This window comes from Sycon ciliatum, chromosome 7 (assembly GCF_964019385.1).
Source record: "Sycon ciliatum chromosome 7, ocSycCili1.1, whole genome shotgun sequence".
NCBI lineage: Eukaryota > Metazoa > Porifera > Calcarea > Leucosolenida > Sycettidae > Sycon > Sycon ciliatum.
The window spans coordinates 12868135-12883030 of NC_088649.1; the positions used below are offsets into that span (position 1 = coordinate 12868135).

At 47.9% G+C, this 14896-nt stretch overlaps 1 protein-coding gene across 5 annotated transcripts in view; it reads left to right on the top strand.

The window, feature by feature from the left end:
- LOC135821034 (uncharacterized) overlaps window positions 1-12071 on the top strand; it is a 28037-nt gene extending 15966 nt beyond the window's left edge. For 3 of the 5 annotated variants that reach the window (XM_065334092.1, XM_065334096.1, XM_065334093.1), the window contains 2 exons: window positions 7930-11366; window positions 11603-12071. In XM_065334092.1, coding sequence (XP_065190164.1) covers window positions 7930-11366; window positions 11603-11754 — 3589 coding nt within the window. In that variant the 3' untranslated portion in view covers window positions 11755-12071. The remainder of the gene's footprint in view (window positions 1-7929; window positions 11367-11602) is intronic. The other 2 variants (XM_065334094.1, XM_065334095.1) reach the window with 2 other exon arrangements.
- Window positions 12072-14896: the final 2825 nt, after the last annotated feature.

A 14896-nucleotide genomic window follows, 5' to 3' on the forward strand; every position in this document is an offset into this window, starting at 1 on the left:
TTGGAATCATTCGACCTTGTACACATTCCACCCATAGAAAAGAAACAAGCTTTTTCTCAAGAACAAAAAACAGTTCTCCTAGGTCGGGATATCCAACCACCTTTACTAAAGTGCCAAAAAGTCATTTCGGCGTTCGTTTACCTGTACAAGTGGAGTTGAATGTGTATTTGAACAGCCGAGTGGAACATTTGAAAGTAAAGTTACAGTTGCCGCATGATGTCTCACCATAGAACATGTTTTGAACGGTAGAAGTTACCCTGAAGATGTTGCAAGAAATTCTAACGATCATTTTTGGATAATATTGCCCTTCTCTCACTTTGGCTCTCCCTCTCACTCCCTGCACAGTAGCTGCGTCAATGGTTCCATGTGGTCTCTCCCTGTCGTTCTCTCTCTCGCCCTCTCTCTCGCCCTCTCTCTCGCCCTCTCTCTCTCTCTCTCTCTCTCTCTCTCTCTCTCTCTCTCTCTCTCTCTCTCTCTCTCTCTCTCTCTCTCTCTCTCTCTCTCTCTCTCTCTCTCTCTCTCTCTCTCTCTCTCTCTCTCTCTCTCTCTCTCTCTCTCTCTCTCTCTCTCTCTCGCCCCGCCCCTCTCTCCCCCTCTCACCCCGTCTCTCTCTCTCTCTCTCTCTCTCACACACACATACACACTATCTCTTATCAATGTCTCCGTCTAATCTATCTTCTTTCTCAATGCCGTGCACTCAGCACTGTACGTACCAGCTGTATGGTGTGCAAAATTGGTACACTGTACACCGTTTCAATCATGTGGCGTGTGGCAACCACACTGGGACTTTCACGGTTCATTTACTCAGTTCACTGCAATCTTCATTGCCTAGCGCCAACGATGTTTACGTGAAAACGTCGTTTGTAGGCTGTACCTACTCTAGTGTAGCTAGATAGATTTAGTCGGCACAGGGATGCCGTGCCCAGTATCTCGGCGTAGGTAGACATTCTTGAAAATGCTGCCGCAGGCAATGGCGTCATGCAATTAGGGATTTACTTAGCGGTAGGCAACGCACTTTGGCACAGCCAAACTGCTAACCCAGTCAGCAGAAGTCCGTAGTTGCCTAGCGGAGAGACTGCGTAGCAAAGAGGTCCACGCGAGCATGGAGGTATGAGCCAGGGAAAGATGCAGACGCGGACGTATCCTGTCACTGAACTTCACTGGACATAATGAAAGGCTCAGTTTCGCAGACAAGTGATCCCATTTTCTCTTGACGTATAATTCAATAGTTGTCAAGCCCGTAGCAGACTTCTGATGGATCCTGTCAACTTGCTGCATACAGAAAACGTCAGAAGTTCAACAACAAGCCAGAGACATGTACAGATCGCGGCGATACGCTGAAGGAGAGTTATAATCTCAGAAAGGTGCGATGCATCCGTGTACATGTACATGACTGATTGTACTCTTGATTATTACGTTGCTAATGTGACTAGAGACGTAGCGATCACTGAAAGCGTGCTGCTGCTGCTGCTGCTGCCCTACTGGTATCATGTTTAAGGTCACAGCTTCGGGGCTCGACCAACTCAACCAAGACCTAAAAGTGCAGCACGCGATGTGCCCTGCGTGTTGCGCGTGGTGTCCTGTCGTGTCCGGCGCCACTACCATACACTTGTAGCAGACGTGATTGTGACAGGAACACAATAGTAACCTTACATGTCACCTCGCTGCCTGCCGTACACTGAGTCACGATGTAATTGTATTGATGTTCCCACTAGCGTGAACAAGCAACAGCACACCACCGCCACTGCCACCACTCCCTCTACCTACCTCCCAACTTTGACCCTTTCGTGCGAACGCCAAGCCACGGACGACCACGGCGATGATGCTCGCCTAGGTTATAACGTCAAACGATCCTCGCAGGATCGCCACTTCTGCCAACGCAAAGCAGAGACCACTTTGGATCTTTTCGTCCCAGTATAGTTTTCGTCAAGTTAGTTAATTTCTTTTTAAAGCGTCGCGGCCAAGAACAGCGCGAAAGGTATGGAGATATCACGGTATCTGCGAAGGAAACGTCCCTTTACCGTTGTTCTTCACAGGCTTCTGCACCCGATTTTTGTAACATGAAAAACATTAGATACAGGATAACGTTAGGATCCGTTTGAGACACTCTATAGATGTCGGGTATCGATGCCCTTCAAATGCCTAATGCTCGTAATAGTATCGGGCCTCAGGCAATCTGAATATTGTGTAGGGCCGTGAAACTTGGAGTTGTAACTAAACTGTATAGCTGTCCTCTCCTCCTGCTGTGTGTGCGGGTGTAAGGAGTCCACCCCATGGTGGTGATCAGTCTTCAAAAGGTGGGAGGCTTGTGTACTGTCATCATCCTGAAGTCGGATAAAGACACTGAATGTGTCCTTGTCACGAGAGAATGGGACCACTAGCCTCCCTCTCAGGGCTTGTACTAGTATTCGAACCAAGTATTATGACGGCCACTGTGTACTCTGTCTTCTTTGACCATACCGCACAGCATGTATCGATCCATTCTTCTTCTGGCTCTTGTTGGTGCCGCGTTCGCGGAGAACGAGATCGTGGAGAACGAGTCGGTGGAGGAAGTCATCTTCGCACTACCCCACGTAAGTACATTTCTATCTAGCTCTGAGCTATGTCTCAGGATAGGAGATTATGATCTTGGTCTCGGGCATTCGTGTTACCACTCAAACCCTTCATTGGAAAGAACACAAAGGTGGACTAGCAAAAAGGTATTAGTTTTACTGCTTACACCAAAGCACTTCCAAGTACTAATCCGGGGGAGTAGTCATGAGTCGTGGGGCCAGAGCAGCTTGCCGTGAAACTAGTAATACCACTAAGCCTTACTCTAACGTTACATGAAAATATGGGTCGATGAATATTCAAGTGCTTTAAGTTGAAGTACAGTCATGTACATGTACATACATTCTGTGATGCTACGAGCACTTTGAACTACTTTCCCCTGAAATCATGAAAGCGGGTGGCCACTATTGACGTCGCTACCTTGGCTTAGGATCTACAAAATCATGAAAGTGTTGTACTTGTAGCCTTTCTAGGATTTTCCGGACGAGCGTGCTGCTCTACAGCTCTGTGGTCTGGTGATTGACCTTGTGCACATGTCCTTGGCATTATAATAATAGTATTAATACTAGGGAGTCGTAAAATACCGGTATTTTACGACTCCCTGATGATAGTGATATCTACGAGTACTGCCCTTGATTGATTGCTGTTTTTTTCTTCTTTTTCCCTTGATCATGTTGATTGCTCATGCAGTCATATCATGCATGGCTTTTCACTCCATCCAGTGACCATGGTGACATGACTCTAATGATCTTTTTTGTGTGCTTCTGCTTCCCGGTACGTACAGGACGAGAGCACTGTTATTATCGTTGCTGAGAATCTCCTCCCTGCACGTAAGCTCTCTGTCGATTGTGAGCGTGTTTGGATCCTGCGCGCTTTCAGACAGCACACGGCCAAGGGTCAGGCGTTGAAGCAGCCGGTGCAGCTGAGCTGAGCTGCTGAAATTCCCTTTGCAGATTTTGCGCCGTATATTTCCACAATTAGTTATCTGTAGATTTTGTCGAGACTTCAGAGTACAGTTGCTTTCTAAAGATTTAAAAGTATTGCATGTCTATAGACAAAGTCGAAGGCGTCGTGATGCATAGCTGACTTGAATATCTCGTTGGCTCCTCTAATTCAGTAATGCAGTTGTCATCTGCTGTGTCACCAACCAACTGTGGTTCGTAGCGAGCTGGTTACTAGTGAAGCTTGTCGTGCAGTGGAATGAATAATGTCGCAATTTCTGAGGTAATTGGAGCATAACTTGAGCTCGTTCTGGCTATGTGTTTACTAAGCCGTTGCAAGCTGTGCTGGGTATAATAACCGAGTCGCTAATTTGTCCTTGTCATTTTGCATTTTTGTGTTTTTGTCCGCTATTCGCTAGATCCCTGTGACTATCAAACCTGCGAGCCCGATTATGTCTGTGAACTGGACCAATCTGCGCTGCCTGCCATCAAGCCGCTATGCCGTTCTCTGACAGGTACAGTGGACGTGCGAGAGAGAAATCCTGTTGCTTCGAATTAGAACGTTTGCTGGGCAGCCACTCTAGCAGCGGCAGGCTGGTATACACACTACAGGGCTGGTCAGTGAAATGCGATCGCGTGAATCCTAAAGTTTGTGCCCTGCACCAGTACACATCCCACTGTAGTACTGTCTGTGTTTGCAGGTCTAGGGCTGCACAGCGGCCAGCGTGACTCGCTTGGTCGGATTTCATACAGCAGCACTGTAGAAGTAGTCGCGGGTGGGTGGGGTGGTGGTGGTGGTGGGGGGGGGGGGGGGGGTGCAGGTCAAACCCATTTACCACCATGGTTCCTCTACAACCCCATTAGTGGGGGGGGGGGGGGGAGTTGGTCGGTGGCGAGTGTATTCTGGAGTGATGGAGTCCTAGATCGAAGTGTAATAGCCGAGCGTGAAGCTAGCATCTCTTCGTCGCCTCGCCTTGCTTTGAATTAAAATTTATTTTCAGTTTCTACGTAAGGGGAATGAATGATAACCCTGTTCTAAAGTAGGTGAGTGGATGCCAGTTGAGGATGGCTTGTTGGTGCCCGACCAGTCACGCCTTTGGGCCAATTTGTCGGGCACCAACAAGCCGTATTGCCTTTCCTCCCTGCCATGCAGAGAGCTACTAACTACAGTGGTGCTCAATGAAATCCGATCGAGTGAGTCAAGTATGCGCTGTGCAGCCCTAGACTACTGCAAACACTACTCTCATGTGGTTGGTCTAGTGGTTAGGATTCGGCGCTCTCACCGCCGCGGCCTGGGTTTTCGATTCCCGGTGTGAGAACCACAATGTTAAAATACTCGCGGCACGTACGCAGGCACAACAGAAGTCAAAGTTCTTGGTTCGCACTAGGGACTCGAGATGATGATATTGAAATAATGAGATTGAGAGCGAGAAAGGATGAGACCCGAGGTTATGAAGGGCCTGGGTAGCTATGGCAATGAATTTATGAGAGCGCAAATGCAGCTACCCAGGCCAAACGAAATATACGGGAATGCGGGAAAGCGAGGGGAGAGTGCGGGAGCAAGAAGTTGTAGCGTATTCGAGAAGCGGGAATGGGAAAGGGTGCATCCGGTAATGTGTGTATGAGTGTGTGGGTACGTACATAGATGGGTGAGAGGTCAATGGTGTGTGAGTGCGTGCATACATGGAATCGTGAAACTAACAGTATGAACTGGTGCAGGGCAGAAACGTGATTCTCGCGATCGGATTTCATTGAGCGGCACTACACTGTAGTATAGGAGTATGTTCAGCGTGTGTGTTGACTTGTATATGCAGTCACTGTTCGCCAGCCCCAGCTTCATGTACTATTCTGTATCTGTATGCATTGCTCTTTGTACAGAGGCCATTGCCGAACCGGGTCACACCCAGCTCTGTTTGAAGACGCGGCGTACTGACAATGTCCAGGCGGAGAACACTGGCGACGAGTATACGTACCAATGCCAGTGCATGGAGCAGTGTCCGGAGCCCAGAACTGACGAAGAGATGTGTGGAGACGATGGTCATACGTATCCCAGCCACTGTCACTTGCACCGCGAGGCCTGCAGAGCCAATCGTGCTATCCGCATCCTCCATAGAGGATCCTGCCTGCGTGAGTGTCTTATAGGAAATACTTCTTATCATGGCGGTCAATTGTTGGCCGACAACGTTTGGTTTCACCAGATGTTTAAGCCGCTAGCTTGTGACCATGTGTATAACGCTACAAGCTACACGCTACAAGCTAGCCAGCCCAGAATTAAGAGACAAGAAAGAGCATAGGCTCAAGACCCTTGCTTTGCCATTCACCAAGTGATCATTGTACCACTCATGATATACAGTCAACTTCGCTAATAACGACTGCGGATATAACGACAATTCGCGAATAACGACAGAATTCCCATGCCCACAGCAAAGTCCCTTCCAACTGTAATACGTTATAATGAGACTTCGGGTATAACGACACTTCGCGAATAGCGACACCTTTTTGATGCCCCGCCGAGTGTTGTTATAAGCGAAGTTGACTGTATCACTAGGTGATGTCGTACCCCTTTGCCAAAGCTGTAGGAAATACTGTGCAGCGTGGGAGTGGATTATTTGTTTGGCATCTGCGTGGATGTTTTTCACGGAATAATAATATGTATTGCACACTGCGAGTTGTGCATGAAATCTCTCGCATTTGTACCCATTGTAAAATTTTACCGCCGTTGTAGGAACTGCGTCTCCATAGCCGATTGTCGTGCACACTGTATTACCCAGACTCAATTATGTTCTGCTGTTTGCTTCACGTATCTCCATGCTGCAGCTGCTGAGAATGACAACTGCCCGATTTTGGAAGTCGACGCTCAGCAAGAGGACTCTGCAGCCTATCTGAGCTGTAAAGACCCGCGGGAAATTTGTGACGCCAAGTGGATGGTTGGTCCGCCAAAGCTTCTCATCCCAGCTCAGTCCACCGAGCGCTACACTGTGCGTCGTCGTCCGACTGGCTACGGTTCCTCCATTCTCATCACTCAGGTGGAACCGGAGGACGAGAACCGATTCAAGTGTGCTTGCTCCGACCGACCTGAATGCCCATTCCGGGTGGCCAGACTTCACGAGCCAGGACATGTTGAGCCAGGTATGTAGTACATAAATCTGCAACTAGCATACATAGATCTGCTAGTAGCAGTGGGGAATTTTCGCTTTGCTGCCACGGTAACCAACATAGCACCCAGAAAATGCGTTGAATCGGTTGTGCGTAGCACTACGTATGCAATGCTATGCATGCACGGTTCTGTGCGTCAGAACTGGTCAAATGCTGGAAGTCCCCGGAATAGTATAGATGTGTTTGTAGTTACTGGTCTTCTTCATGTTCACCATGCGGCAGTGTGGCGAAGACAACTGCAGAAACACCAAGGCCACTGTAGCGGCTATGATTTAGCACTGGCGCACTGGCAAACACTAAACAGGTGGAGAAAGAAACCTAGGGCAGTGCATGACCTAGTGCCGGCAGGTCCGTCCAGGGCAGTGCGTGGCCTAGTCACGGTTGGCAGGTTCGTCCAGGGCAGTGCGTGGCCTAGTCACGGTTGGCAGGTCCGTCTAGGCCTTCACAGTACCGTGCTTGGACTTGCTCGCACAATCGGGGTTTTGTTGAATATCCTTAGGGCAGCAGCCATGTTTCTAGTGTGAGGTGATGTACAGTGTTGCTGAATGAAATCCAGTCGTGTCACTCAAGAAGGCGCCGGGCGTTGCGCAGCCATAGACCTGCGAACACTGGGCTACGAAATGATGCAAGGCGCAAACTTGAATGACTCGTCTGGATTTCATTGATCAGCACTGTACAAGTCCGCCCAGCATCTGCCCTGTGTCCTTCGAGAGGTCCCGTGTTTGCTGACGAGCAGAACCTGGCAGGCCAGTAGTTTGTGTTTTCAGCAGAAGTATCCTGTGAGCACAGCCTTAAAGACGAGTCAGATACATGTAACCCGTTTCTGTGCTTCTGCCTCCTCCTGTGATTTCTGTATTGTAGAGGCAACCTGCTTTGATATTGTCCACTCTACGCATGAGCACCTCCTCTTTGATGCTGAGAGTCCAGAAGCAGACTTCCGCCACTGTCAGATTCACAACGTCACTGCCAAGGACATCACATGGATCGACTTCAAGGCCAGCAACGTACACGCCACAAACTGTTCGTTCGAGACGATTCGCATTGTCAACAGCCACATCACCAACCTGACGCTGGCTAACTTCACGCAGGTTAGACACATTGAGGTGATCAACTCAACGGTGATGAACATCACTTTCCTCAACAGCACACTGCTGAACATGACCTTTGTCAACGTGACTCTACTCAATCACACATTCGTCAACGCAACTGCTTACAACTTCACGTACCTCAACACCACCATCACTAACCATACCGTCCTCAACTCCACCATCTACAACTTCACCTACATCAACTCTACCATCTTCAACAAGACAATTAATTCAACCGTCTTCAAGAACCTGACCCTGATTAACTCTACTATGGTCAATGTGACGATGCTCAACTCCACCATTACCAATCACACTCTTGTTAATGTCACTGCCTTCAACCTGACCAAGTGGAACGTCACCATCAATGGCTCCATCTACAGCAATGTGACATTGAACAACATCATGTGGAAGAACGTCACTTTCCTGAACAACATCATTAGGGAAATTTTTGAGGGGTGCATGTGCCCCCCGTGCCCATTGCCGAGCACGCGCCTGATCTCACTGTTCAACAATCTGACCAACTTCACCCTATACAACGCTACATTCTACAATGTCAGCATGCAGTCCATTAACGCCACCAACTTCACCTTCATCAACAGCACATTCTACAACGTCAGCATCATCAACGCGAGCCTTGTGAACTACACCATGTACAACGTGTCAGCTCATAACTACAGCATGGTCAATGTGTCGGCTTTCAACCTGACCAAGTGGAACGTCACCATCAATGGCTCCATCTACAGCAATGTGACATTGAACAACACCATGTGGAGGAACGTCACCTTCTTGAACAACATCAGCATCCCACTGTTCAACAATCTGACCAACTTCACTCTGTACAATGCCACGTTCTACAATGTCAGCCTGCAGTCGATCAATGCCACCAACTTCACTTTCATCAACAGCACATTCTACAATGTCAGCATGATCAACGCAAGCCTGGTAAACTACACAATGTACAATGTGTCTGCTCACAACTACAGCATGGTCAATGTATCTGCTTTCAACCTGACCAAGTGGAACGTCACCATCAATGGCTCCATCTACAGCAATGTGACATTGAACAACACCATGTGGAAGAACGTCACTTTCCTGAACAACATCAGCGGGGAAATTTTTGGGGGGTGCACGTGCCCCCCGTGCCCATCGCTGAGCACGCGCCTGATCCCACTGTTCAACAATCTGACCAACTTCACCCTGTACAACGCTACATTCTACAATGTCAGCCTGCAGTCCATTAATGCCACCAACTTCACCTTCATCAACAGCACATTCTACAACGTCAGCATGATCAACGCGAGCCTTGTGAACTACACCATGTACAACGTGTCAGCTCATAACTACAGCATGGTCAATGTGTCCGCTTTCAACCTGACCAAGTGGAACGTCACCATCAATGGCTCCATCTACAGCAATGTGACATTGAACAGCACCATGTGGAGGAACGTCACCTTCTTGAACAACATCAGCATCCCACTGTTCAACAACCTGACCAACTTCACCCTGTACAATGCCACGTTCTACAATGTCAGCCTGCAGTCGATCAATGCCACCAACTTCACCTTCATCAACAGCACATTCTACAATGTCAGCATGATAAACGCAAGCCTGGTAAACTACACAATGTACAATGTGTATGCTCACAACTACAGCATGGTCAATGTATCTGCTTTCAACCTGACCAAGTGGAACGTCACCATCAATGGCTCCATCTACAGCAATGTGACATTGAACAACACCATGTGGAAGAACGTCACTTTCCTGAACAACATCATTAGGGAAATTTTTGAGGGGTGCATGTGCCCCCCGTGCCCATTGCCGAGCACGCGCCTGATCTCACTGTTCAATAATCTGACCAACTTCACCCTATACAACGCTACATTCTACAATGTCAGCATGCAGTCCATTAACGCCACCAACTTCACCTTCATCAACAGCACATTCTACAACGTCAGCATCATCAACGCGAGCCTTGTGAACTACACCATGTACAACGTGTCAGCTCATAACTACAGCATGGTCAATGTGTCCGCTTTCAACCTGACCAAGTGGAACGTCACCATCAATGGCTCCATCTACAGCAATGTGACATTGAACAACACCATGTGGAGGAACGTCACCTTCTTGAACAACATCAGCATCCCACTGTTCAACAACCTGACCAACTTCACCCTGTACAATGCCACGTTCTACAATGTCAGCCTGCAGTCGATCAATGCCACCAACTTCACCTTCATCAACAGCACATTCTACAATGTCAGCATGATAAACGCAAGCCTGGTAAACTACACAATGTACAATGTGTCTGCTCACAACTACAGCATGGTCAATGTATCTGCTTTCAACCTGACCAAGTGGAACGTCACCATCAATGGCTCCATCTACAGCAATGTGACATTGAACAACACCATGTGGAAGAACGTCACTTTCCTGAACAACATCAGCGGGGAAACTTTTGGGGGTTGCACGTGCCCCCCGTGCCAATCGCCGAGCACGCGCCTGATCCCACTGTTCAACAATCTGACCAACTTCACTCTGTACAACGCTACATTCTACAATGTCAGCCTGCAGTCGATGAACGCCACCAACTTCACCTTCATCAACAGCACATTCTACAATGTCAGCATGATCAACAGCAGCCTCGTTAACTACACCATGTACAATGTGTCTGCTTACAACTACACGTTGTGGAACATGTCCGCGGTCAACTACACGATGAAGAACGTCTCGTTCGTGAACTCATCTTTCGTGAACATCACTGCTCTGAACTTCACCCTGTCCAACTGCTCTGCCTCAAACTGGACTCTGGCTAACTTCACTGCCTCTCGCTTCATCCTGCACAACATCTCTGCCGTTAACGTCAGCATGTACAATGTCAGCATGGTGGCTTCTCGCTACGTGAATGTTACCTTCATGCGCTCCAACTTCACAGAGAAGTTCATCCTGAACTCCAGCTTCGTGAATGTTACCCTGGCAGAAGCCAAGATGGAGAATGTCACAATGGTGAACTTCACCAGCGCCAACTTCACTACATTGAACAGCACTGCATTGAACTACACCTTCATCAACACCACCAGCTTCAACATGTCTATTGACCAATGCCAGTACACCAACTTCAGCCTCATCAACTCGACCTTCCTGGCTCCTCGATGGGTGAATGTGACTTTCAACGCCACAATCTTCAACAACGTCACCTTGAACAATGCCACTCGCCCGGTCATCGCTAATGAGACTGGTCTCTTCTACGTGCAGGATTGTGCCAACAGCAGCTTCTACATGGCTCCCTACATTGACTCCGTGCTCTTCTTCAACTCCACCATCAACAGCACCAGTCTCTACCATGCTAAGCTGGTGAACATCACGCTGGAGCTGACGCTCTTCAACAACTCGCTGATCTACAACAGCACCATCTTCAACATTGGCGCCTTAATGAACCAGTTCTTGAGCTGCTCGATCCTCAACACGACTGTCACCGACGGATTCCTGAGCACGAATATCTTCAACACCATCCGCCGCTATATGCTGATCACGGAGGCTGTGTTCCTGGAGGGCTTCAACACCATCTCAAATATCTTCGAGCTGGAGGTGCTTCCCGTGGAGCTGATTGAGGAGCCAGTAATGGCACTCCTAGGTAAGAAGAACTAGCTGACTGATCCCCTCACTGACCATGTTGTCTCTGCGCATTTTCATCTTGTTCTAGTTGTGCATGGTCGTTCATGTTTGATGATGTTTCCCGGTTTTTCGTGTGCAATGCCCTCACTTGAAGTATGTGTAATCTTGAGATGATGTGGTTAACTTGTTGGAATCACGCTGAACATAAACTAACCCTGTTTCTGCCTGTCCGTGTTTCGGTGCTTGCTTCTGCAGAGCTTCCCTGCTATCCAGTCGACAACGTTCTGGAAGAAGTGGAGATAACTGAGGAGCCATTGCCTTTCAGCAATACTCCGTTTGATCCGGAAATGCCACCGCAAGAAATTATCTATAAGGTCGACGACACGAACATTCTTTTAAATTTTTAATTCGCTAACTCTCCTCCCCGATCTATAAACAAGTGTTCACACTCATTTCCACCATAAGCCCGTTCTACAGCAGAGTAATCTCTTATACTAGCTTTGCCTGTCCCTAGATCACTCCTATCTTCTATTTTATTCGCCAAACAATCCAGAGGGCGGTTTTGATACTGCAAACAACAACCATGTGTGCTTCTTCCTGAGATATCTGTTATTTCTTGGCTGATGCCTTTCGGCCGTGTTTATCAGCACACGCATGCTGCCGTCGCCATAACCTTCGTTTTGTGAATCCTTAGGTATTACAATAGACATCTTATCAACAATTATCCAATCCTGTCCTGCTGTGCGCTCGCACAAGAGCGAGTGTATGTGTGCGCACGCAAACACATGCATGTGCGTGTGAGTGTTAGTGCATGATTCTGTAAGGTTTGTGCTGAGGCACGATACCACGCTTACTATCCCTCCGATGGCGTGGTTGTGAGTGTTTTTTTTAAGCCTGTTTGGTTGGGAGTTTGGTGCTTAGAATAATATTGGAGATAGCACTTTGCAGTAGCTGCAAGACTGGTATTCTTCTGTGTGATATTAACTTGGCTTGCATGCATTCAAAAATAATCAAAACAGCACATAAAGTTCCTCTAAAACTTCAACTAAATTCCCAAATGGTAGTAACTTACTGATCTGTTCACCATCAGTACGATGCACCATCCGCTAGAGATCTGAAAAAGGTACTAATACGGGCATGAGCTACAGGATATAAAACTACTTACACATTGCAATGCATGTACTCTTAGGTCTACCAATGCTGCCCAAAGAAAACCAACCTCCTGCAGAAAATAGCGTTGCCGGGCACTACGCAGCCCTAGTACTACACACAGTGTTCTGTGCACTCGATGGCTCCGTTACTTTATTCATGGAGTTGGATTTCTGTGGCCACGACTGTACATGGTACATGATGATCGTACTGCTACTGGTACAGTGGTAGCCAGGGAGTCGTAACATACCGGTATTTTACGACTCCCTGGTGCCAGCTGCGCTGTAGACGTGTAGTATAGTGTAGATGGTGAAGTCAATAATAATTATTATTACCATTTCGCTTGTACAAAAAGTATGGTGTTTCTCAGCTACGCTCCCCTCTTCATCAACTGTGATAATTTTAGTTCGTTCTGAGTGGCAGACCATGCAAACCAACGTTTCCCCCTCCACACAAAAATGCATTTTGAATGATGGCGTAATCGCCTTATTTGTGTACAACTGGATAGTAGAATTATACGACCGAGTCGGAGTCGCCCTAGTCCCTATGCAGGCCCCAGCGCTGCATAGTCTCCCTACTGGACCCTAGTCCCTATGCAGGCCCCAGCGCTGCATAGTCTCCCTAGTCCCTATGCAGGCCCCAGCGTTGCATAGTCTCCCTACATGCAGGCCCCAGCGCTGCATAGTCTCCCTATACTAGTCCCTATGCTGTAGTATGCAGGCCCCAGCGCTGCATAGTCTCCCTAGTCCCTATGCAGGCCCCAGCGCTGCATAGCGGGAGCACTACTAAACAAAGCCCGGATGTAACAAACTACCAGGTGAAAAGGAGTTGGGCCTTTCTTTGCGGTGGGTCTGATGCACTCACCTCTCATGCGCCTTGATCATTGCCTTGCCGCGGATGCGGAAACGTCTGGCTGCTTCTGTCTGGCCCGTAGTCTGAGTCCAGCTGCAATAATATTATATTGTTTTTCATTTACTTGCATGACCACCTGCTGGTCGTTCATCACTCATTCTTTTTTTTTGAACACGCACACATACTCTCGGTAGTGTTTTTGCGGGCGAATAGACTCCACTTCTAATTCTGCGGACTCCAAATTTTCTGGTCTGGACAATCACCAGGGTGCATAATCCAACTGAAGGCTAACAAGCCAGACTGAATGTGTAATACAGTCATGTACATGTAGATAACACTATGACTAAGTGCAATAGAGCCGTGAATGGTGATAAGTTAAAGCTGTCGCAGCTACAGTGTAGCTGTTACTGTTCCTGAGGTGGGAACTACAAGGGAGCATGTATGGTGTAACTTGTAAGGGCGGGCGGGGGGAGCTGTGTTTTTGTGCGAAAAATATTTCACGGTTCGCGTGATGCTCGTTTGGACAGAGTTTTCCGCGTCCGCAGGAACGCCGCCACACTCAAGAATCCAGGCGTAGTGGCGGCTCCTAACAGTGGTGGGAGGTATAAGTAGATCAGACCCGCTACATACGAAGTGGTCAAAGACCGAACATCCCATTTGCTCCATTCATGTTTCCCTCGTGCCAGGCCACGGGTGAAAGTCAGTGGGAATAATGATGTGAAGGTAAAGACATACGTGTGACCACAGCACCAATGAAGTCAGAAGAGAGGAGTTTATTCGCAACGAAGAAACCGTTCGTGGAGTGACGGTTGAAAGTGTGCTAGGAGTCAAGGGTGATTGATGTGTAACAAGCTGCAATGGTATGTGCGAGTTTTTAGAAAAGTTAGTGTATCTGGTGATTGCCAAGAGTAGGTCTACACTGCAGATCAGTAGAATCATAGGCTACACAACTCTGGGGCTGATCACGTGACACTGTTCAGGCTCCAACGCCGGTGTGGCCTTGCTGCACTATCTGCTGACGAGTATCCGCACAGCGAACACCAGGGAGTCGTATAAATACAATCATGTACGAATCCCTGGTGCTTACTTATCACTACGGTAACTTGAAGTGAACGGATTAGAACCGCTAGAAATTCAACCAGGCTTTACAAAATTGGGACAGGTATGCCATGGCAAAACGTAGGGAGAACATGTCCCAAACTCACATTATTATATTTTAATGTGGGATTTTGAGCCTGTATTCGGCCAAAGTCGGGCTTTCAGAATCCAGCCCGACTATTTTGGATGAACGGACTATATCTGCAACCGTATGACACAGCCATGACGCTGCCAGCTAGTTGTTGTTGATGAATTTCATTTAAAGTCACAACACAAACCAGCTAGTGTCATAAGGTACTAGTAATGGAGACAGCATGCGGCGCTGGAGGACAGTCAAGCGTTGGAATCATTCAACCTTGTACACATTCCACCCATAGAAAAGGAACAAGCTTTTTCTCAAGAAAAAAACAGGTCTCGCAGGTCGGAATATCCAACCACCTTTACTAAAGT